General features: G+C 42.5%; 1 protein-coding gene across 1 annotated transcript; it reads left to right on the forward strand.

Moving 5' to 3' along the window:
• The first annotated feature begins 2,026 nt into the window (after positions 1-2,026).
• Positions 2,027-15,722, forward strand: LOC143930368 (proteoglycan 3-like). The gene is made up of 6 exons (XM_077454643.1): positions 2,027-2,088; positions 2,276-2,332; positions 4,242-4,477; positions 8,360-8,494; positions 12,805-12,910; positions 15,521-15,722. The coding sequence occupies exons 2-6, from the start codon at positions 2,278-2,280 to the stop codon at positions 15,577-15,579; spliced, it is 591 nt and encodes a 196-aa protein (XP_077310769.1). The 5' UTR covers positions 2,027-2,088; positions 2,276-2,277; the 3' UTR covers positions 15,580-15,722.
• The last annotated feature ends 10,101 nt before the right edge of the window (positions 15,723-25,823 follow it).

The following is a 25,823-nucleotide window of genomic DNA, read 5'->3' on the forward strand; positions in this document are numbered from 1 at the left end:
CAAGTGCAGTATCGATCGATCACTGTCACTTACACAACACTAAACACATAACTGCAGTGTTCGCAGAGTCAGGCCTGATCCCTGCGATCGCTAACAGTTTTTTTGGTGGCGTTTTATATTTAAATCCGGAAGGCAGTGCTTGATTTTCGGGGTCCCGTACGTGGATAGGCTCCCAAAAAGTACCCCACATGTGGTATCCCCGTACTCGGGAGAAGCAGCAAAATTTATTTTGGGGTGTAATCTGACTTATGCCCATAGCATGTGTGAGAAATATATCATTTAGTGACAACTTTGTGCAAAAAAAATAAAAAATTGTAATATTCCTGCAACTTGTGGACTCTCAGTAAATAGCTTGGGGTGTCTACAAAATGGGGTCATTTGGGGGGGTTTTGTGCTATTTTGGCATTTTATGGCCTTCGAAACTGTGATAGGTAGTGAGGAGTGAAATCAACAATTTGCACCCTTAGAAACCCTGAAGGCAGTGATTGGTTTTCGGGGTGCCGTATGCAGCTAGACTCCCAAAAAGTCCCACATATGTGATATCCTCGTACTCAGGAGAAGCAGCAGAATATATTTTGGGGTGCAATTCCACATATAACTATGGCATGTGTGAGCAATATATCATTTAGTGACAACTTTTTGTAAATTTTTTATTTTTCTTTTGTGTCATTATTCAATCACTTGGGACAAAAAATAAAAAATATTCAATGGGCTCAACATGCCCCTCAGAAATTTCCTTGGGGTGTCTACTTTCCAAAATGGGGTCAATTGGGGGGGGGGGGGGGTTGTACTGCCCTGCCATTTTAGCACATCAAGAAATGAGATAGGCAGTCAAAAATTAAAAGCTGTGTAAATTCCAGAAAATGTACTCTAGTTTGTAGACGCTATAACTTTTGCGCAAACCAATAAATATACGCTTATTGACATTTTTTTTTACTAAAGACATGTGGCTGAATAAATTTTGCCCTAAATGTATGACTAAAATTGAGTTTATTCGATTTTTCTTATAACAAAAAGTAGAAAATATATTTTTTTCTCAAAATTTTCAGTCTTTTTCCATTTATATCACAAAAAATAAAAATCGCAGAGGCAATCAAATACCATCAAAAGAAAGCTCTATTTGTGGGAAGAAAAGGACGTAAATTTCATTTGGGTACAACATTGCATGACCGCGCAACTACCAGTTAAAGCAGTGCAGTGCGAAATTGTAAAAAGACCTCTGGTCCTTAGGCTGAAAATTGGTCCGGGGCTGAAGTGGTTAAAAATCACTTACTTTCTTCATTACTACCCTTCATAGGTTATATTTTAATACATGTCATTTTGAATATAAAAATATTTTTCTCAAAGTAGGATCAGAAGAAAAATTTACTTGGATGCCATCCGCTTACATCTAAGATATTTGGAAATCCAACCTTTTACAGTGTTCATATTATTATAAAAAAAATCCTGTCCCTTGGGAGTTTTGGGTGTTCCTGTCCACCTTTGTTTTCTTCCCTATAATATAAAATAAATAAAAATCTAGCAATCGTGGTGGAAACCCATCATAATAGGCGTTGATGGGAGCCCCTAATAATGAACGTTGGTGGGAGCCCCTCATAATGGATATAACAGGTGCACAAATAAAGGAACTCAGCTCAGAGATCTCAACAATAAACTCCCCAAAAGATAAAATAAATTGTCAGATGGTTTAACGCACCAACATCTACCAAATCTGGAAATATTTGTTTTGTGTGGATTGACCCCTCAATATATCAATATATTATCGAACTAATGAAGAGAGCCCACACTAGCACATACAATTCTCTGATGGGACTTAAGGCAGTGTTAGGTACCATGCCAGAATACCTCTACAATGGAAGAACACAACAGTCACTGATACAAGGCACAGTTGTAATTGTGTAATTGATGAAAACTGAGATTACCATAACACTTTGCATCATTCATTGCACTTTTTGCACTATTGTATAATCGTGGTTTAAAAGATAATAAACCACAGCTTCTGAAAATGTATGTATATAAAGGAGCACAGAGGTGTCCAAGAGATGAAGAAGTATTTGGATGCAGAAAGAGCCCATTACTGACAAAAAGGTAAACACATTTTCTAAAGAACAACACTTGGAGGAAAGAAAAAAAGAAAATATGAGGTGATCCCTAAAGTGATGACTTTTCTCATTAAAGACTGGTCTCTGGGGTCAACCAAGCATTTCCTTTTTTCCCCTGCTGTGAAAAATATAGTAAATATTTTGATATAACCAGATTTTCTTTGCTTGTACAGACATGTCTCATCTACTTCTGCTCCTTTTGTTGGGAACCATCTATGCCCAGGAACCAGGTGAGCTGACAATCTAATATATCCGTATTAGAATTTTGAGGGTAAAAAGGAAACACAATGTTAATTTTCAGTGATAAAATGTTTAAACTATTTATTGCTTAACCACTTGAGCTCCAGAAGGTTTACCCCCCCTCCCCTCATAACCAGGCCATTTTTGTGCACGACACTGTGTTACTTTACCTGGCTATGCAACACTTTACCCAATTAAAATGTAAATCCTTTTTTTCCCACGAATAGCATTTTCCTTTGGTAGTATTTGATAACCTCTGCGGTTTATTTTTTTGCGCTATAAACTTAAAAACAAACAAACAATATTTCTTACTTTACCAATTGGACACTAAAGCCCCATCCACACTATCAGATTTTCTGCTGAGTGTTTCCTTCAGATTTACCAAAACCATGTAGTAGAAGGGCCTGCCTGATTGCATACACATTGAAACTCCTAAGGTTTGACCTAATATTTTAAGGTTTTGGTAAATATGAAGGAAAAACTCACCAGAAAATCTGATAGTGTGTATGGGGCTTTAGTGACCCTTTTTTTAGGACCAGTGACATCAATACAGTGATCAGTGCTAAAAATATGTATTGTCACTGTACTAATGACACTGGCAGGGTAGGGGTTAACATCAGGGGCAATCAAAGGGTTAAATGTGTTCCTAATGAGTGCTTTCTAACTGTGGAGGGTGTGCCTTTGCTGTGTGAAGGCAGAGATCAGTAATCCTGCTTAGCAGAAACACAGGATCTCTACCTCCCCTACTAACAGAATGGTGATCTGCCTTGTTTACATTGGCAGACCACAGTTCTGTGTCTCCCAGAAATGATAGGTGGGTCCCAGCAGACACTGGGTCTGCCGGACCTGCTAATTGGCTCCTGCTGTGCCCAATCACAATGGGAGTGGATCATCGACAGGGAGTGCATGCCCCAGACCTGGAAGCGCAGAATCACGTACAGGTGCGTGATTCTACACAGAGAAGCCAACTTGCCGAGGCATATGTAAAGCATACATTTGTCAAGCAGTTAATGACCGTTTAAGCCTCCAGCATACATTAAGTTAATTAATGTATTTTTTATATATATATATATATATATATATATATATATATATATAAGTGGGAGGGTTAGAATTTCTCAGGTTGGGAAAAAGGTGAATGTCTGATGACATTTAGAGCAATAAGGTGAACTGTTATCCCAGTGATTGGGCTGCCTTGAAGCTGAAGTTTATTTTAATATATTATATAAATTTTGCGAAAAAATAATCAGAAATAAAATATTTTTGTCTGTGTTGCTTTGGGAAATGTCCTCTCACTTAGATCCTGTTTATTAAAATATTGTCATTAGTGGAAATCTAAAAAGCCTTGGCTAGCAGTAAAAACTTGATAGTGGTTCTAGTCCTAGTCCAAACATTTTGGCTGGATAAAAAGTCACACGTCCATCTAGTTTAAAAAAAAAAAATTAAATCATACAATCCCATATACACAATCCTACACCCACAGTTGGAAAGAGGAAGAAGAAGGCAAAAAAATCCTCTATTTAAACAAGATTCCTATCTCTAACCATCTCCTGTAGCATTACGCTTTACCTCAGTATGCCTGCAGTTTATGACAATTTTCTGTAAGATTACAAACACTGAATATTTATGGGTGGCCTTTTGTTGATGTCAAGGGCTGCAAAGGGGCCCTATATATCTAGTAAATATACTAGCGCTATAGTATGTCATTGACTTAATTTCTTTAAACCTTCCTTTAAACATCTTGATTTGGTAAATATATTTCAAGTTTAAAAAGTACACACTTAAAAGTATTTGTATAAATGGGGGTTAGCTCGGGGTGTAGCTCTAATCTTGCCTGCAGCAATGAAAATTCAAACCTACTTGTAAACTATCTTAACGTTAAATGTATTTTTTCTTAAGATAATTGCTCTCAAGATGACTCAATGTCTCAAGATGAAATAGAGGATCCAAATCGCCAAGAGAATTACTGTGATATGCCCGATACCCTGGAAACAAGCCATTTAAATGACTGCCAGTTGGAGAAATGCCACAATGTCTCTGTAGAAATAAAAAAAAGATTTGGTGATGTTTGTCCAGACAAAAGTACCTGCTCCTATCAAGCTTTCAACTGCCCCACATCCTTTACGTGGGCTCAGGTTAGTGAAAATCTTCCAGACGTTTTTTCCCTAAATTTCTATTAGACAGAGAACAATATGAAATAGATAGGTGGGAGGATGAGGTGGCATACACAAAGGCAGAGAGGATGGGTGGCAGCACAAAAAATAGAAACCAATCTGCAACCTTTTACAACCCAGACTAAAAGCCACTTTTGTGACTATAAGATCATTTCAGGAAAAGCAAACACAGTAAAATGATGGTTAACCCAAAGGTGATTTTAGTTATGGAGGGAAGCTACTAGATTTAGTTATGCCCTGGCTTCCCATATGTCAAGTCTACAAATTTTTAAAGAGCATGCTTGATAAAGTTTTGTGATGTTATGGCTAAAATATTTCCTCACCTAATGTTTCCACCTTATTGTCTCTTCTCATTAGTAACCATGGTTCTTAATCATTGATCATCCCACAGTAGGTTGCAAAGCAGTTTTGTGGCTGGGTGCTATACATAGTCACGGTGGGGATAGTAGAAGGTAAACAAACATATCCGTTTTTTTAAATCAGCTCTCTGATAATACTTTTAAACTTCAAATCGGAATTTATCTATAAACAAATTTGCCAAGGTTTCACCAAATCATACTAGAAATTCAGCAAACCTGAACTAAGAGGTGATTCTTTTTGAAAGGCAAATATTGTTAAATTCTGGCCATTTTTAAGACTAATAATTTCTGCGCAAAAAGGCATAGGAAGCTCAACACTGCCATGGAGGACATGTACCAATGTATTTTTTGAAATGCTATATGGAAGGGAGAGTGTCTTTTCATTCAGCTTGGAGAGTAACATTGAGAATTCACAAAACCTAACTGTGCTTGGAGTCACTTGACAACGTATACCGACATATTTTGTTGTGAATTTTATTTTAAAATTAGCTTCACTTTCATACAACAGAACCCATTCTGATTTATTCCAGTTTAAGAAAAAAAAACGTTTTTTCCTGATAACTTTAACAGTTACCAATAATCATTCTTCAAAAGGCAATATGCCAGCTTTGACCAGCAAATAGAAATTAGCCCGTAATTTGCTGTGGCTGTCCTTTATCTGTCCTGTATCAATTACAATCAATGATTCATTAAGAATTAGGAGACTGCAGATATAAAGCAGAATAAAATTGTCCAGCAGCAGGAAAATTATAAATAGCAACACTAAGCCCAGATTTACTAAATATAAAAAGTATAAGCTGCAGTTTTACTATAAGAATTAGGATATTGTGAGGATATAGCAGTGTAAATATGGTCAGCAGCAGGGCAGGTTTATTTAGGAATCATAGGCTTAAATGGTGTATGCCTACATTTTTTTATTACCTATGGGAACAGGGGTGTGTGTGTGTGTGTGGGGGGGGGGGGGGGGGTGTTGCATGTTAAATGTGAGCCATATAATGTAAGGTATTTTAGGTCTTTCTGTTCTTTCCCAAATTGTTTTCCTTTCAAACTATTGTAGCGCTAACCCCTGCAAAGGCCACTGATTTTTGTCCTAGGTTCTTTCCCACTAGTATGATGGCAGCCAGGCACACCACAACATTCATTCTTCAGGCTCAAAGAACAGTCTACGGGTTGCTCTTTTCTCTATTTATTGCTCAATAACTGCTGAACAGTAATAATAGGACACTCTTCACTTCTGCAGCTACTTCTTAGGACAGTCCCTTTTAGCAACAGCTCAGGGAATGGACAGCACTAAAATACTATAAGCAATGTTCAAGGCCAGGCAAGCCTTAGTATTAGTGCACCAAAGGTTTAACAGCAACAACAGTCACCCAGATCTGTTCTCAGCTCTGTAGTCACAAGTCCTTAGGTACTGGAATGCCTACCTGCTGTGTTAGGTAGACATTTCCTTAGTGGACTCTCCAGAACAAATCCTAGGTGCAAATCCCCCTTTTTTTAGCTTCAGATGTTCTTAGTAAATAGCCCCACTCAGCTTTAGCATAGCTGGGAGCTCAATGAGCTCTTGGTAAATGTCAGCTGGGCTGCCTGAGAGGGCAGTAGCCCTCCAGGTTGGGAAATTCTCCTGGACAAGACCCAGCCTTCCCCAGATAATTTATGTGCTTTGCAGCCACCTATTGGTCAGGCCTCTCCAGGGATTGGCTGAGACCACAAACATATTCCGGTTACTCCTTCGATCTGCTCCACTGCTATGTTCTGGAACTCTCTAGAAGGCAGGGAGGGCAAACACGCCTATAGCCTGTGGGACCCTGATCACTTCACATAATCATAAAAAAAAAAAAAACTGACAGCATAGCACCTAACTAGGAGTGTACTACTTCATACAGAGGTGTGCTGCAAACAAAAAATAGCTTAAAGAACAGATGGTCAGGAAATTCTCTAATCAACCTAACATATAAAAACACATCAAGGAAATACAAACTCTAAAATACCCTAATACGTTTTTTTTTTTTTTAAGGAAGCTTTGCACAAAAAAATGTCTATGGGCAGGACAGCAGATAAAAGCAACCGTTGACCTCAAATCAGCTACAAGATAACATGAAAGACAAAAAAGGCAGGACTGACTTAACTCTGAATCAAAGAACAGTTTCCCTAATCTCTCCCTATGTAGTTTATTAACATTCTCTATGCTTTCCCTGCATCAGCTTGAAATTTACTATGGCTGCTCTGTGCCCCCTTTAATAGTGATGGGACTGATTTATCCAAAATGCCCCTTATTGGCCCTTCTAGGCCTGCTGGCCATTGTTCAAAAGCCATTTGCCTTTGTCGTTTTTTGTTTTTGTTCTGTCACAAAATGTTCTGTCATAGAATTGCTTTCAATTTCAATGCTTTTTAAAATATTCAGGCGAGGTTCAAGTGATTTTTCTAATAAAATATGGGGTTATCAAAAAAGTCCACGGATATATACAGTAATTGAAAAGGAATCTGACAATCCGATCGGACAGGTTTGTCGGATATTCCGACTGTGTGTGGTCTACATCAGACTGTTTCCGTCGGACCAAGTTTTCCAACTTGTTGGTAAAATTTTCCGACAACATGCTCCGATCGGACATACTCCGATCATGTGTAGAGAATTCCGATTGGACAAAGTGCCACGCATGCTCAGATCAAATTCCTACACCAAAGCTATTGGCTACTGGTGTGAACGTAGTCCCGTTGTAACGAAATAACGTCATCACATCGGATTTTCCGACAACTTTGTCCGACCGTGTGTATGCAACAGTTTCGGACAAAATCCGTCAGACAAAATCTGTCAGACAAAATCCGACGGATTTGGTTGTCGGAATCTCCGACCGTGTGCACAAGGGCTTAGACGTTTGTGGACACCTGACCATCACACATATGTGAGCCTCCTATTTGCAGCTACAACAACCTTCACTTTTCTGAGTAGGCTTTCCACAACATCTAGGGGTGTGTCTGTTGGAATTTCTGTCCATTCAGGAAAAGGAATATTGTGAGGTCAATATTAACATTGGATGAGAAGATCTGGCTCTTCATCAGTGGTCGGATTCTTCATAGAAGCATTTATTAGGGTTGATTTAAAGGTTCTTTACAGCACTCTCAAGTTTCTCTATGCCAACCTGGCCAAACCATGTCATCATGTCTTTATGGAGCTGGCTTTGTACACAGGGCACAGTCACATTGGAATTGTTGGTACAAAATTGAAAGCACAAAATTGCCAAAAATGTATGCTGTAGTATTAACAATACCATTCTCTGGAAAGAACTTCATAATTTAAAGGGGTATTTTCATACTTTTGGCCATATTTTAGGTATGATGGTCAGGTGTCCTCAAACTTTAGGTCATATAGAGTATAATTGATTGTTAGCAATGTTGTGTTTTTTTTTTCTTTTTGGCATAAGTGGCTCAGTAATAATGTATTTACATGAACTGATATATTCATTATCCTTTTCCACTTCTTCTATAGTATTCCTGCAGGTGTCGCAGAGGGAACCTGAGTTCAGTTTATAATGGGTGGGCCAATAATCAGATCAGATGTGTTGCACAGAGAGCATGTTCAAACCGGCAATATGCATGGATTGGTGTGTGGAAACCTGCCAATGTAAGTGACATTTATATTATCATACTATATACTATAAGAAATGCTACTCAATCTCTATGTTATAGAGAGGAGGAACAATAGGAATCAAAAGGCTTTCTAATTAAAACACTTGAAAGGATGAACATTTTCTTCTTTAATTTCTTGTTGTTTGGGATTTTACATTTATTTGGTACTCAAAAGCAACCTACAGGCAGGACACAACAGTCAATAATGAATAGGTTTTTAAAAATAGTTACTTAACCTTTTGTGCATATATTATTTTTTGCAGAGAATAATTTCCATCAGTTTCCTGCCTCCTGTATCTTAAAAGGTCTTCTTGTGATTTAAAGATTTCCTACTAAAGATCTCCTATTCATTTTTTGGAACATAATCAGAACTACACCCTAATCAAAACCACATGACCATTAACTTCTAAATACTGTAGTATGTATTTCATTTTCATGGTCATTGGCTTATTCATAGCAAGTAGGGTTGTAGCAGAACTTTTAAATCATGTTTCTTTTGACACGTTAAGCCCATCACTAGGTTCTATCCCTTTTTAAATTTTCCTAAATATTTTTAGATCTGTCTGATCAAACTTTTTTTTAAATGGTCAAGGATCACCATCTCAACAAGACAACAGTGCCATCTTAGCCTTTGTTTAGATGTGCCATGGTGCTGTACATGTGATCAGCTAAGCAACCAGCCATTTGAGGGATTAAAAGTTCAGCTTACAGCCGACATAAACACCCTAGAAACTGTGAATGTTATCACAAGAGGCATGACTTGAATATAATTGTTTTTGGAAACAAAGAGAAGCATACGTTTTAAAAAAAAAACAATCATACTTACCGAATTGGATTCTGCATCTATTCCCTGTCATGAGTGGTCACATGGCTGCTGATTGCTTGCTTTTCGATCTTCAGTGAGCAGAGAGTGGTAATTGTCAGTCACTGTCTGCTCTGCCCCTTCAGTGCTCACAGGAGCATCAGGCTGTAGAGGGGGTGGGAGCAGCTTGCTAAGCGTTCCCATCGGTGAGCCGAGAGGCTGAATAAGCTGCCAGTCAGGCATCTGGCAGATCCCAAATTATTGTAGGGATCGTTGCAGAACCTGGACCGGCTCTATGGCCTCTGTGACGGGCTTTGGCCAACTAAATCTGGGTCACAGGAGTGCAGAACTAAATCCACTCCTGTGACTCACAGGAGCAGTATGGCCAAAATAGCATTGTTTAGTTGTGCTTTAGGACTGTAGAATTCCATCTATCTACAATATCTTGAAAAAGTATTCATACCCCCTGCAATTTATCACATTTTGTCATGTTACAACCAAAAACTTAATTGTATTTTATTGGGATTTTATGTGATAGATCAACACAAAGTAGCACATAATTGTGAAGTAAAAGGAAAATGAAAAATGGTTTTCAAAATGTTTTACAGATTAATACGTGAAAGTGTGGCATGAAGCCCCCCAAGTCAATATTTTGTAGAACCAAGTCTTTTTGGGGATGTCTCTAATAGCTTTGCAAATCTACAGAGTGAAATTTTTGTCCATTCTTCTTTGCAAAATAGCTTAAGCTCTGTCAGATTGAATGGAGAGCATCTGTGAGCAGAAATTGTTAGCTCTTTCCACAGATTCTTAATTGGATTTAGGTCTGGACTTTGACTGATCTAAACCATTCCATTGTAGCTCTGGCTGTATGTTTAGGGTCATTACCCAGCTGGAAGGTAAACCTCTGCCCCAGTCTCAAGTCTTTTAAAGACTTTTGCATACTCTAATGCTCCGTACACATGATCGGAAATTCCACCAGCAAAAGTCTGACAGTGTGTATGCTCCATATGACTTTTGCTGGTGAAATTTCCGTCAGCAAAAGTTTGAGAGCAGGTTCTCTATTTTTCTGACGGAAAAAGTTCAGATTGGAAACTCCGATCGTCTGTGGCAATTCTGAAGTGTAAAATTCCTACGCATGCTCAGAAACAATTTGACGCATGCTCAGAAACATTGACATTAATTTTCTCGGCTCGTCGTAGTGTTGTACGTCAACACGTTCTTGACGGTCGAAAGTTCAGAGAATTTTTGTCTGACCGTGTGACCATCCAAGATTTTTCCGATGGAAATTCCGCTCGTGTGTATGAGGCATAACAGGTTTTCTTGTAAGATTGCCCTGTGTTTGGGGCCATACATCCTCCCATCAACTCTAACCAGCTTCCCTGTCCTTGTTGAAGAAAAGCATCCCCACAACATGATGCTGCCACCATCATGTTTCACAGTGGGAATGGTGTGTTCAGGGTGATGTGCAGTGTTCATTTTCAGCCACACATAGCATTTTACTTTTAGGCCAAAAAGTTAAATTTTGGTCTCATCTGACCAGAGCCCCTTCTTCTACATATGTTTTGTCCCCACATGGCTTCTCGAAAACTGCAAATGGGACCTCTTATAGCTTTTTTTCTACAATGGCTTTATTCTTGCTACTCTTCCATAAAGGCCAGATTTGTGGAGTACACGACTAATAGTTGTCCTGTGGACAGATTTGCCCACATGAGCTGTGGATCTCTGCAGCTCCTGCAGAGTTACCATTGGCCTCTTGGGTGTTTCTCTGATTAATGCTCCTCTTGTATAGCCTGTCAGTTTAGGTGGACAGCCATGTCTTGGTAGGTTTGCAGTTGTGCCATACTCTTTCCATTTTTGGTTGATGGATTGAACAGTGCTTCGTGAGATGTTCAAAGCATTGGGATATTTTTTTTATAGCCTAACCCTGCTTTAAACTTTTCCACAACTTTATCCCTGAACTGTCTGGTGTGTTCCTTGGCCTTCATGATTCTGTTTGTTCAATTAGGTTCTCTAACAAACCTCTGAGGGCTTCACAGAATAGCTGTATTTATACTGAGATTAAATTACACAAATGTGGATTCAATTTACTAATAAGGTGACTTCTGAAGGCAGTTGGCTCTACTAGATTTTAGTTAGTGGTATCAGAGTAAAGGGGGCTGAATACAAATGCACGCCACACTTTTCACTTTTGTGAAATGTGGAAAATTTCAAGGGGTGTGAATACTTTTTGAAGGCGCTGTATGTATTTGTATATGTTGAACATATTCCCCCTTAGAACATTCTCTCTTGAGAAGAGGTTATTAAGAGAGAACTGAATATTCAATTCAACAATTCAGTTCCTCTAATATTTCCTCATAGCTGAGCTCCTCCATGCCTTTTATCAGTTTGGTTGCCCGTCTCTGCACTTTCTCCAATTTACAGATATCCTTTTTGTGAACTATGGCCCAAAACTGAACTGCATATTCTAAATGAGGCCTTACTAATAATTTGTACAGGGGAACAATAATATCTCTCTCTTTTTATCTGTTAAAAATAGTTAACAACACAGTCTCTCAACGTAGGGTTAGAGGATTTAGGTAGAAAAGTCCAGGTAATCTTATCTATGACTTCAATAGGAAAAGTAGAAAATCCAGAGAATAGCCATTCACAACTGGATCCTCATCCTTATTGGATAGTCCTTCCCTCACCAAGCCTAGCAGCCAAAAGGGTGTTTAAATTAAGAACAAGTCTCTGCCACAGACTTTGCTATAGAACACTTGAGTAAAACTGAAAGTTTGTAGAACCCTCCTATGGTACCAGTATCTTGCAGCCTGTCCGGCGATACCCAATGAGATTGGATTCACTTGGGTCCTTCAACTTGTCCAGGCTCTTGTTGAGAAGCCAACCCTTGCGTGGCCTTCTCCCAAAGAGTCCTCCCCTGGATAACTTCACAGTTGCTGGGCCTCTCCACTAACCAAGATGGCACCGGACCACCTCCAAATCCTTCCTTCAGGTTCCTTGTCTCAGGCTAGCCAGCCCCGAGACGTGTGATTGGTTGGATCCACACCCCAGGCCATGGGAGTCCTGTGGGCTGGTCAGGAGGACAGGACCAAGCAGTCAGAACAAACTTCTGGACCGTAACCCCGGAACACGTGACATCCGCACCTTAAGTACTTTCTCACTGGAAGCACAGCAAGAGTGACACTCCCACTGGGCTGGTTCAGAGAGAGAATAACCTTAGTGCACCCAACTAGACTGCGTTTTGCACCCTGCCAGGATGACAGGGTGTCAGGCAGAACACCCGGCAGTCCACCTAGACTGGTGCTGAGGTCTAAATTTAGGATAATTGAACCCAAAACCAAACTGTGGTTCAAGGGTAAAGTTAAATGACAAAAACACATAGCACGTACTCTTCAGGAGCCGGCGCTACATTAATATAGCTAACAGTGGAGTTTATCTTAAGACACAATGTATTTCTTGCTTACTAACAACTGTAACTGTAAATATCAATTTTTCTTTAATAGTCGTGTGCCTATATAAATTCTTCTGGAAGCAGAGTGACCTACACCAACTTTGCTTGTGGACAGTATCGAACATGTGGAACCTGGTGTGTGGCCATGAATTTGTCAAGTAAGTTACAAAAAACATAAAATTAAAGAAATTCGGTATTTGTCCCATTAAAGATGTCATAGAAGAAAAATAGCAGTCTACTCAAAGCATAGTCAAAGAAACATAAAAATCGTTTTTAACATCCAACTGACTCCTTTTCTCACTGCAAAATTTTATTTTTATACTGCTGATTATGTGTTTTTAGTAAATTCCTATCATTCTGGAGAGAGTGGGGGGGGGGGGGGATTGGGTTGACTAATGGAAATGGAGAGAAAGAAACACTTAATGTTCATTTAACCACTTTCAGACCAGACCATTTTGCCGGCTTACTTTTTGCAATTCGACACTGCAACGCTTTAACTGGCAATTGCGCGGTCATGCGACGCTCTTTTTTTCCCACAAATAGAGCTTTCTTTTGGTGCTATTTGATCACCTCTGCGTTTTTTACTTTTTGCGCTATAAACAAATAAATGACAATTTTGAAAAAAACACATTTTTTACTATAGTATATATCCCCAAAAAATATATAAAAAAATTTTTTTTTTCCTCAGTTTAGGCCGATACGTATTCTTCTACATATTTTTGGTACAAAAAAATTGCAATAAACAATTATTGATTGGTTGGCGCAAAAGTTATAGAGTTTACAAAATAGGGGATAGTTTTATGGCATTTTTATAAACATTTTTTTTACTAGTAATGGCGGCGATCAACGATTTTTATTGTGACTGCGACATTATGGCGGACACATCGGACATTTTTGACCCATTTTTGGGACCATTGTCATTTATACAGCAATCATTGCTATACAAATGCACTGATTCCTGTGTAAATGACACTGGCAGCGAAGGGGTAAACAGGAGGTGGCAGTGTAGGGGTTAAGTGTGTCGTAGGGGTGTGTTTCTAACTGTGGGGGGTGTGGCTGTGTTTTACAGATCACTGATCTCTGCTCCAATCGCATGGAGCAGAGATCAGTGTCACTTGTTACTAGGCAGAAAGGGGAGATGCTGTTTACATCGGCCCATTCTTCCTCCCCATGAGACGATTGTGGGTATCCCTGTGGTGATCGAGTCTGCGGGACCCACGGATGGACTCACTGGGGTCCTGATGGGCAATGCGCGCACCACCGGCAGGCGCGCACGCAATGGCATGACGACAAATTCAAAGGGACATACCTGTACGCCCATTTGCCTGTCCGTGCCTTTCTGCCGAAGTACACCAAAGGCTCCTCTATGACAGTCTAAACCAGTACCTAATCCATTTACTATATGAAGCAAAAGCCTCATAAAGTAAACCAAAAACATCCTTTTCCCTCTCTTGACTGAGCCAAACCCTATGATAATTTTCTCAGAAACAGTCTACTGAATGGAAACTCAGCTCTGAACTCAGGAGCAGTTTAGCATTATTGCCACACCAGCATAGGAAAATGCATTAAGTGGACATCATTGGCAGGAATTTGAAGGGAGACTAATAGACAATTGTAACCACAGATGCACTTATAAATATTTGCTGTAGCACATTTTATTGAAAGGCCATCTTTCTACTTTACCCACTTCCCGACCAGAGCACACCGATATACATTGGCAGAATGTCACTGGTGGGCAAAAGGGAGTACAGGTATGTCCCCTTTAAGAAGTGGGAGCGCCGTGACCGTGGGTCCCTGCGGACCCAATATCCACCGGGTAGCCAGCAATTGTGGGAGGTTGGATGGGGAGATGCTTTTGTAAACAAAGCATTTCCCTGTTATGCCTAGTGACAGGACTGCTCTCACTGCTCTCTGTCATTGAGAGCGGTGATCGATGTCATGTGAGGTGTATCCCCTCCCCCCCACAGTTAGAATCACTCCCTAGGACACACTCAACCCCTTCACTACCCCCTAGTGGTTCACCCCTTCACTGCCAGTGTCATTTACACAGTAATGCATTTGGTCCCAAAATAGTGTCAAAGGTTTCCACCATAATGTCGCAGTCCAGATTAAAATCATAGCTCGCCGCCATTACTAATAAAAAACTATTTTAAAGATAAAAATGCCATAAAACTATTCCCTATTTTGTAGATGCTATACATTTTGTGCAAACCAATCAATATACACTTATCGTGATTTTTTTTTTTTTTTTTACCAAAAATATGTAGAAGCATATATATATCGGCCTAAACTAAGGAAAATAAATATTTTTTATATATATTTTTGGGGGATATTTATTATAGCAAATTATTATTATTATTATTATTGCATATTTTTCAACATTGTTGCTTTTTTTATAGCGCAAAAAATAAAAACCACAGAGGCAATCAAATACCACCAAAAGAAAGCTCTATTTGTGGGAAATAAGGACGTCAATTTTGTGTATATGTCGCACGAACATGCAATTGTCAGTTAAAGCAAGGCAGTGCCGAATCGCAAAAAGGGCACTGGTCAGGAAGGGGGTAAATCCTTGCGGGGCTGAAGTGGTTAAATTTAGAGTGCACCAGACACTGTATAATTGAAAATAAAATGGCTTGGACAGCAGGAGGTGGGAGAGTGACCACAAAGACATAATGGGTGGTACAGAAAAAGTGATCACATTTTACAAACTAAAGCAGCTTATAATGCACGTGTGTTGCTTAACACCTTTGTCCTGTTTTGTCTTTCAGATGGTCTATGGTATACTTTCAACTGTTGCACTTCACTGCCCTATGTCTGTACCATCTAAGAGTGGAGGATCTACGAAGGCTTCTGACCTCAATCTCCAAAGTTCCTGTCACAAAATTTCTCGATTGTCTGCTTTCAACTACATCGTCCCCTGCTTTATATACTACATGCTGATTTTTAAATAAATCATAAATGCATTTAGAATTGTTTTCTGTGTTGTTGTTTTTAAACTTGTGGCTTTCAACAAAATTCATGGTTTTGCTGGTATATCATACAAAACTAAGCTTGATTTCAAATACTGTCTGCCTGGCTTTGACCCTCGGGTTCAACCTTTTATTCTCTACAACACAACCTGGCTTCTGAGCTGCTGTAATATTAGAACACTCTGCTTTTTAGTTTGTTCAGTTGCTTTAGATCTAATTATTAGCCATCAAAGGAGAAGGTTTGCAACTTTCAAAAAATAATGATTACTGAAAATTATTTTCCTGCTCCACTCTATGTAGAATCAAGTAGCTAATGGAATTTTTGTGCATCAATCTTTGTAGCTCCTTTTATTATATGGGATATAGGACTATCAGAAGTGTTCTCTTTAGCTGTTTGAGACAAGGAAAATGTGTCTTTATGTAAAATATTTGCCTATTTATTTCCTCACACATTTGTTTTGTCCTCTGCAATTTTCCCATTCAGCACCCCAGTGTGCCTGGAAACATCTTTTAATTAGGTTGAAAAAAAGTACAAAAAGTCTCACTAGTTCAATCAACAGGAAAAACTGAACTAAATAAATAGTGATGAACTTCCAACGGGGCGTTTCGCGAACGCAACCAAAAGTTTGCGAACCGCAAAGTTCGTGGCGGACCCCATTGACTTTAATGGCAGGCAAACCTTAAAAAGCAACAGGTCATATTTTCAGCCACAAAATACTTACTAGCTGTGCACACATAGTCCCACAACATGGATACTGACATAACAAAAGTATTAAGTGAATCTGGAATCGACAACGACAAGCTTTTTTTTTTTATCTATGAAATTTTGGCAATTCAGGAGTGCATGAAGGCCATGGAGGAGAGGCAAGGTCAGGGCAGACTATGAAGGGGGTGCAGGAGATGATCAGTTCCATAGTCAGGACAGCGCAGTCCTGTGCCAGTGTCCCGGTGTGCCAACCTGTGCTTGAGCACCTCCCTCTGCCCGGCCCTTACCCCCACCTATGCAGGGCTCCACTACAGTGGTCCAGAGGTGCAAGTCCAGTGCTGATCCTCAGCCATGGTGCTGGCACTGCCTGACGATTGACTTCCCCGCTGCTATCTCCCTCACTGACACCAGCACTGAGATAGAACACTGACACCAGCACCGCGATAGAAACTGAGCACTGACACCAGCACCATGATAGAGAGCACAGACACCAGCACCGAGATAGAGAGCACTGACACCAGCACCGAGATAGAGAGCACTGACACCAGCACTGAGATAGAGATCACTGACACCACACCAGCACCGTGATAGAGAGCACTGACACCACACCAGCACCGTGATAGAGAGCACTGAGACCACACCAGCTACGAGATAGAGAGCACTGACACCACACCGAGATAGAGAGCACTGACACCAGCACCGTGATAGAGGGCACTGACACCAGCGCCGTGATAGAGAGCACTGACACCACACCAGCACCAAGATAGAGAGCACTGACACCACACCAGCACCGAGATAGAGATCACTGACACCACACCAGCACCGAGATTGAGGGCGCTGACACCACACCAGCTCCATGATAGAGAGCATAGACACCAGCACTGTGATAGAGAGCACTGACACCACACCAGCACCGAGATAGAGAGCACTGACACCAGCACCGTGATAGAGAGCACTGACACCAGCACCGTGATAGAGAGCACTGACACCAGCACCGAGATAGAGAGCACTGACACCAGCACTGCGATAGAGAGCACTGACACCAGCACTGAGATAGAGAGCACTAACACCACACCAGCACTGAGATAGAGAGCACTGACACCACACCAGCACCGAGATAGAGAGCACTGACACCACACCAGCACTGAGATAGAGGGCACTGACACCAGCACCATGATAGAGAGCACTGACACCAACACCGTGATAGAGAGCACTGACACCACACCAGCACTGAGATAGAGAGCACTGACACCACACCAGCACCGAGATAGAGAGCACTGACACCACACCAGCACCGAGATAGAGAGCACTGACACCACACCAGCACCGAGATAAAGAGCACTGACACCACACCAGCACTGTGATAGAGAGCACTTACACCACACCAGCACCGTGATAGATAGCACTGACACCAGCACCGTGATAGAGAGCACTGAGACCACACCAGCACAGAGATACAGAGCACTAAGATCACACCAGCACCGAGATAGAGAGCACTGAGACCACACCAGCACCGAGATAGAGAGCACTGACACCACACCAGCACCGAGATAGAGAGCACTTACACCACACCAGCATCGTGATAGAGAGCACTGACACCACACCAGCACCGAGATAGAGAGCACTGACACAGCACCAGCACTGAGATAGAGGGCACTGACACCAGCACCATGATAGAGAGCACTGACACCACACCAGCACCGAGATAGAGAGCACTGACACCACACCAGCCCCGAGATAGAGAGCACTGGCACCACACCAGCACTGAGATAGAGGGCACTGGCACCACACCAGCACTGTGATAAAGAGCACTTACACCACACCAGCACCGTGAAAGATAGCACTGACACCAGCACCGTGAAAGATAGCACTGACACCAGCACCGTGATAGAGAGCACTGAGACCACACCAGCACCGAGATAGAGAGCACTGACACCACACCAGCCCCGAGATAGAGAGAACTGACACCACACCAGCACTGAGATAGAGGGCACTGACACCACACCAGCACTGTGATAGAGAGCACTTACACCACACCAGCACCGTGAAAGATAGCACTGACACCAGCACCGTGATAGAGAGCACCGAGGCCACATCAGCACCAAGATACAGAGCACTGAGACCACACCAGCACCGAGATAGAGAGCACTGACACCAGCACCGTGATAGAGAGCACTTACACCACACCAGCACCAAGATAGAGAGCACTTACACCACACCAGCACCGTGATAGAGAGCACTGACACCACACCAGCACCGAGATAGAGAGCACTGACACCACACCAGTACCGAGATAGAGAGCACTGACACCACACCAGCACCGTGATAGAGAGAGAGCACTGACACCAGCACCGAGATAGAGAGCACTGACAGCAGCACTGATACCAGCAACTCGCTGCGGGACCCAAAAATATGACACCGCTCAACCTCTTCAAACAGGAGGGTATGGGCATATAGTACGGTGTGCTTTTTTTGTACAAGGAAGTGAGCCAAAGGTAGAAAAAAGGTCCGGGTGCTTGATTAAATAAATTGTTTATAGAGTTATGCATATACATGGTCTACTGGTCGCATGTGTTGAATTCCTCCGAGAGCCATGCCTCATTCATTTTTATAAATGTGAGGTAGTCAACACTGTCGTGAGCTAGGCGAGTGTGCTTATCGGTCACGATCCCCCCTGCTGCGCTGGACGTCCTTTTGGACAGGGCACTGGACGAGGGGCAAGCCAACAGTTACATTGCAAATTGGGCAAGCTCTGGCCAGAGGTCAAGCCTGCCCACCCAGTAGTCCAGGGGTTCATCACTCCTCAGAGCGTCCACATCGGCTGTTAACCCGATGTAGTTGGACACCTGTCGGTCTAGGCATTCCCTGATGCTGGATCCGGATGACACCTGTCGATGGGTCGGCTGAAAGAATGACCTCATATCAGAAGTCACCAACACATTTTCAAACCGCCCTCTTCTTGCAGGCACTGTTAGATTGGTAGCCGCTACTTTTTCTCTGGGAGTGGGAATTCCTCCTCTGCCAGCGCACACAAAAACAGAATGCAGCAGTTGTCGAAGAAAGGCCTGTAAGTGCTCCATTCTGACAGCCCTCTGTGATGGTGGTAACATTTCTGCCATTTTGTGTTTGTACCTCGGGTCTAAGTATGTTGCCACCCAGTACTGGTCCTTGACCTTTATGCTTTTTATACGAGGGTCCCTGTTAAAACACTGGAGCATTTTCACTAAACTGGAAGCGGTGTGGTGGCCTGGCTCCTGCTCATCATCCAGGATAATGTCGTCCTCCTTGTTCTCCTCTCCCCATCCACGCACAACAACAGGAAACCCAGAAAGGTTTAAAGCATGCTTTTCTTGCTCCTCCTCATCCGCCCTGGCACCATCCTCCTCTGACTCCTCTTCAAACTCCTGTTGTTGACTTGTCTCAAATAGAGTAGCCCCCCCTGGGAATTCACCCAGCATTGTGACTTCCTCATCTTCCTGCTCCTGCTCCTCCAGGGCTTGATCAATGACATGACGCAATGCATGCTCCATAAAGAAGGCATAAGGTACGATGTCACTGATGGCGCCATGGCTGTGACTACCAGTTTGGTGATCTCATCAAATGGCCGCAGAAGTCTGCAAGCGTTGCGCATGAGCAGCCACTGGCGCGGTGAAAAAAAACAAGCTCCAAGAACCTGTTCTGCCGCAGAGTTCGTAAAGGTAGTCGTTAACTGCACGTTTCTGCTGGAGCAGCCTATCAAGCATATAGAAGGTTGAGTTCCATCGCGTCGGGCAATCACAAATAAGATGTCTGACCGGCAGATTGTGTCGCCGCTGAATGTCAGCAAGGCGAGCCATGCCCGTGTAAGATCTTCTGAAATGGGCCGAGATTTTCCTTGCCTGCCGCAAGATGTCCTGGACCCCAGGGTATTGGACAACGAATCGCTGCACGACCAAGTTTAAGACGTGTGCCATGCATGGCACATGCGTAATTTTGCCCTGTTTCAATGCACTAAGAAGATTGGCACCATTTTCACACACCACTTTACCAACTGTCAAATTGAGCGGTGTTAGCCACTGGAGTGAAGGGCCAGTGTGGCTCTTGGCTTCCAGGCACAACAGACGCAGCACAGCATGGCAACGTCTCATCTGGCATGTCCAATAGGTTCTGGGGAGCTTGGGTGGCGCAACGGAAGAGACGCTAGCAGCAGGAAAGGAGGAGTCAGCCGAGGAGGATGGAGTAGGAGGAGGAGAAGAAGAGGCAGGCCTGCATGCAATCCGTGGTGGTAAAACCAAATCTACACGGGTGCCACGGGTTACATGCTTGACGGCCGTCAGAAGGTTCACCCAGTGGGCAGGAAATGTAATATACCTTCCTTGCCCGTGTTTGCTAGACCACATGTCTGTGGTCAGATGTATCTTGGCACCGACACTGTGTGCCAGAGATACATTCACTTGCCGCTGAACATGGCCATATAGCTCTGGGATGCCCTTCTGTGAGAAATAATTTCTTACTGGGACCTTCCATTGTGGTGTTCCAATGGCCACAAATTTTCGAAAGGCCTCCGAGTCCACCAGTTTATATGGCAGTAGTTGGAGGGCTATGAGTTCTGACAAGCCAGCCATCAACCGTTGGGCAAGAGGGTTATCATAATTTTTTTACGCTCGAACATTTGGCCCATGGAAGCCTGCCTTTTTCCAGAAAAATGTGAGGATGGCATGATGGAAGGTGGAGTGGAGGACAATTGTGAGGAGAGAGGAGAAGGAGAAGTAGAAGACGAGGCTGGACGGTGAGAGCTTGGAGTTTGGCTTTGTGGGTTCCGTTGCTCCCACTGGGCTCGGTGATGGCAGCGCATGTGCCTTCTTAAGGCGGTCGCACCTAGGTGAGTGTTGGGCTTACCGCAACTTATTCGTTGACTGCAAAGCCTGCAGATGGCAACACTATTGTCAGCAGCGGACACGATAAAAAAAGCCCACACTGCGGAGCCATGTGCCGGCGTCCTAGGAGTGCCAGATGTGACCGCAAATGGTTGATGCCTCGCTCCTGATACATTAGCAGTCTGTTTTGTCCCTCCTGTGCAATCTAAGTTCTGCCTGCTTCTCCTCCCTATCTGCTGGTCCATATCTCCCTCTGAACTCCCCTCCTCTTCCTCTCTTGTGGGCACCCACATGACATCACTAGACACGTCATCATCGACGTCACCTTCCCCACCGCTATAATTAGAGATCTCGGAGTAGGCAGCAACAGCGGGGACCAACCTCCTCCTTGGGCTGATCTGGGTACTGTCGTCAGACTGCCGAGTGGCGGTTGTTGCTACCTCCTCTTCCTGATTCAATGCCAAGAGTGGCTGCTCATCGGAAATGTCTTGTGATGGATCGGAAAAAAATTCCTGTGACTCAAGCGGAAGGTGTATGGTGGTGGTGGTGTTGGTGGTAGTGTCTTTGGGGGTGCACACAGCAGAGAGTGAAGAGGGTGCAGATCTAGAGGAAGAGGAGGGTGCAGAAGAGTAAGGCTGAGTGAGCCACTAAACCAAGTCTGGTGCGTCCTTTGATGTAATCGCACGCACCTTCTGCAATTTGCCACTTTGGCTCAAGTCTGTTGCTCCTGCCCTACCACCCCTGCGGAAGGGCCTGGCTCTTCCTCTGCCTGTCATTTTTTAAATTACCCTGTGACAAAAGTCTCTAGAGAAGTGTAGTATGTATGTGGAAGAAGGTATATAACACCCCCACTTAAATCTGTCGTTTTTGGAGGCCACTGGTCTATCACACCAGTTATAATACTTTTTTTTAATTGCTTTTGTCACTCTTTGTAGTATCGCTGCTGAACCGCTCAGCAGTCACAATGCTGCACAGTGGAAATGCACTATACTATGCTTTCTATATGTGCAAGTATTTTATATTTGTATTACACCACTATATACTGCACACCAAATAGTACACCTATACCAGTCCTTAAAAGGACCTTTGTGGACCTAATAGTAGCTAGCTAGTAGCTAGTGAATTGCAGACAGTCCCGGCTCCAAAAACCAAACTGTCCCTTCCCTACACTGAGAAACGACAGCTGCAGAATCGTTCAGCAGCACTGCATGCAGTGCACTATAATATCCTTTCTATATTTGAAAGAAAGTATATTATACGTGTACAACCCTATATACTGTACACCTATAAAAGGACCTTTGTGGACCTAGTAGCTAGTGATTTGCAGACTGTCCCTGCTCAGAACACCAAACTGTCCCTTAGTTCCTACACTGATAAAAGACAGCTGCAGAATCGGGCAGCACTCAGCAGCACAGCAGTCAGCAGTGCACCATAAAATACTTTGTATATTTGAAAGAAAGTATATTATACGTGTACAACCCATATATATATATACAATATACTGTACAGCTATACCAGTCCTTAAGGACCTTTGTGGACCTAATAGTAATAGCTAGTGATTAATCTGACTGTCCCTGCTCCACACAGCGTCCTGTCCCCACACTGACAAAAGACAGCTGCAAAATCGGTCAGCAGTGCACTCAGCAATCACCAGCACAGCAGTCCGCAGCAGTGCACCAGATACCTATATACTGTACACCTATACCAGTCCTTAAAAGGACTTTTGTGGACCTAATAGCTAGCGATCTGTGTCACTACAGTCTGTCCCTGCTCCACACAGCAACCTCTCCCTACATTGACAAAAGACAGAATGTAAAATGGCCACCAGATCAGGTCTATTTATGAGGTAGGGGGAATGTCCAATTGTCCATGTGTTGATATATCTCAATTGACTGTCCTGTACCCCATGATGGATGTGTCATGGGTCAAAGTTCTTCACAATGTAAACAAATATGGCCGCCGAACAGCGTCAGAAGTTCGCCGGTTTGGCGAATCGCGAACGAGTAAAATTTGCCGCGAACCGACCGCCTGGCAAACCGCAAGGCCATCTCTATAAATAAATAGAAAACCTTTAAGGCAGGACAAAAGGGGCAGATGCCCTGGGCGCTGTCATGCTTGTGATGCCCAAAGTAGCTGCCTCATACTTACCAACTATCCTGGTTTAAATTCTCTTGTGCCTTAAAGTTTTAGTCCTGTGCTATGTTCCAATATCTCAGTATTAACTTATTTTACTAATGCTGCCCAGCCCTGCTCTATTGCCTTACAAATAACTCACCTACAGACCCTGTGTTTATATGCAAATAATTGTCATTGATATGTAAATAGTGGGGCATTAATATGTTAATAGTGACAGACCATCTGCATTGATATGTAAATAGAGGTGGCATTCAGATGTATATCATGCCTCCCTGTGGTCCCATAATTACCTCTGCTGAATGCTGCCCACGTGGGAGGTAAATGGGGCATGCTTGCAAGTCCTACCTGCAACTGTGGTCACCACCATCAGCCTGCAAAGGTAAGCAAATTGGAGGGGGTGAAGGGAAGGGGGAAGGGTAGTGTGGGGTGTGCAGAGGTAGGCAGAGATGGAATTACAGTTTTGGGTGCAAAGGTGAGCCAGGAGGGGATGTATAGAAGTAAGAGGTGGGTGAAGATGAGCAGAGGAGGCAGGCAGAATTAAAGGAGGAAGGGGGGGTTGGGGTGGAGAGGATGGGAGAGGATGGGAGAAGTTTTGGGGTGCAGAGGTTAACAGGGATTTTAGGATGCAAAGGTCTACTGATAGGGTGGGTAAAGATGTGGGTCGCATGTAGGGCGGCCCATCTATTTCAATGGGCTGCTCTATGCACTAGAAATGCAGAAAAAAGTCTCTAACCCTTTTTCAAAATCACACGGTGCCACAGTACCATAGAATTGTGGTGCATGTGAAAACACACATGTCAGTGGATGTGTGAGGGTGTCATTAACAACTAATGGCACTGCTGTGTATCTGCTAAAGGGCAGCAGATTTCTGTGTTGTCAGGAAAGCGATTTTGCATGTGTTCTCAACACACACAAACATGAACGCAGGCTAAATGTTTCATTTACATTGATGATCAGTGTAAATCTTCTCATTAAATTGGTGGTTACTGCAAATGCTCTTATTACATTAGTGGTCAGTGTAAATCCCCTTTACATTGGTGGCCAGTAGGGATGGGCCAAACAACCCCCGGTTTGGTTTGCATCCAGAGCATGCGAACGGACCAAAAGTTTGCGTGAACATTCAAACACCGTTAAAGTCTATGGGACTCGAACGTGAGAAATCAAAAGTGTGAATTTTAAAGGCTAATATGCAAGTTATTGTCATAAAAAAGGGTTTAGGGACACGGCTCCTGCCCCAGGGGACATGTATCAATGCAAAAGAAAGTTTTAAAAATGTTATTTCCAGGAGCAGTGATTTTAACCAGTTGCCGACGATGTACGTCAGCAGAATGGCATGGGCAGGCATATTGGCATACCTGTACGTCCATTAGGGTTACCACATTTCCAAACTGCCATTCAGGGACACCCCCCCCCCTTCTTGAGGGACCTGTTTCATGGAACAAACTTTTGCCAATGACCGGGGGTGGAGGCAACTGGAGGATGGATGGTGGTGTGCGAGGTGGTATATAGTCTTGGGAGTTGACAGGGAATTTGGCAGTGGGTGATTTGTGGGGTGAATGGGTGGTGTTAGCACTTTAATCATCCTGACACCATGCTTGATATGGTGTCAGGATGATCAAATCACATTATTTCTATTACTACATTGTAATATATAATGAAATAGTTCAACTAACGATAATGCAGAATCAGTGAACCCTGAGCTTGTCACTTGCCACCAGATGCGGTGTGTCCAATTTGTCCACTGTCGCTGTTTGCCACCATTACGAATAGAAGAAAAATAAATAAAAATTCTTGTAAATGTTCCATTTAGATGCTATAAACATATAGGTGCAAACCAATCAATATACACTTATTGGGATTTGTTTTTACCAAAAACATGTAGCAGAATACATATTGGCCTAAATTAATGAAGACATTTTTTTTTTTTAAATGATTGGATGTTTTATAGCAGAAAGTATGGAAAAAAAATGTTTTCTTTTTCAAAATTGTCACACCTTTTTTGTTTATTGTGCAAAAAAATAAACCCCCCAGAGGTGATCAAATCCCACCAAAAGAAAGTTCTATTTGTGGGAACAAAAGAGACATCTTTTATTTTTATTTGGTTACAGCATTGCATGACTGCAAAATTGTCAGTTAAAATAATGCAGTGACTTTTTGCAAAAAATGGCCTGGTCATTAAGGAGGGGTAAATCTTTTGGAAAGCAAGTGGATAATAAGGACTGTTTCTTTAATGGACTGTCTATAACATAGAACTTCTCTATACATCAGACTGCTTACCAAACGTGGATTAGAACTATGATAGTTACACTTGGTAGAAGGACAGAAGAGAATTAAAGGACAGAGGGGCTGGTTTATAAAACAGGAACTGTCCCTATTAATCAGGGATAATGCCATAAACAGTAGT

The sequence above is a fragment of the Lithobates pipiens genome, unplaced genomic scaffold, assembly GCF_037356315.1.
Source record: "Lithobates pipiens isolate NorthernLeopardFrog02 unplaced genomic scaffold, aLitPip1_a1.2 Scaffold_25, whole genome shotgun sequence".
Lineage (NCBI taxonomy): Eukaryota > Metazoa > Chordata > Amphibia > Anura > Ranidae > Lithobates > Lithobates pipiens.

Bases quoted from the DNA above. Each gene is read 5' to 3' on its own strand.
- LOC143930368 (XM_077454643.1), top strand. From the start codon at position 2,278: ATGTCTCATCTACTTCTGCTCCTTTTGTTGGGAACCATCTATGCCCAG. The intron at 2,333-4,241 runs GTGAGCTGACAA...TTTTTTCTTAAG, and splicing joins CATCTATGCCCAGGAACCAG to ATAATTGCTCTCAAGATGAC. The intron at 8,495-12,804 runs GTAAGTGACATT...TTTCTTTAATAG, and splicing joins GTGTGTGGAAACCTGCCAAT to TCGTGTGCCTATATAAATTC.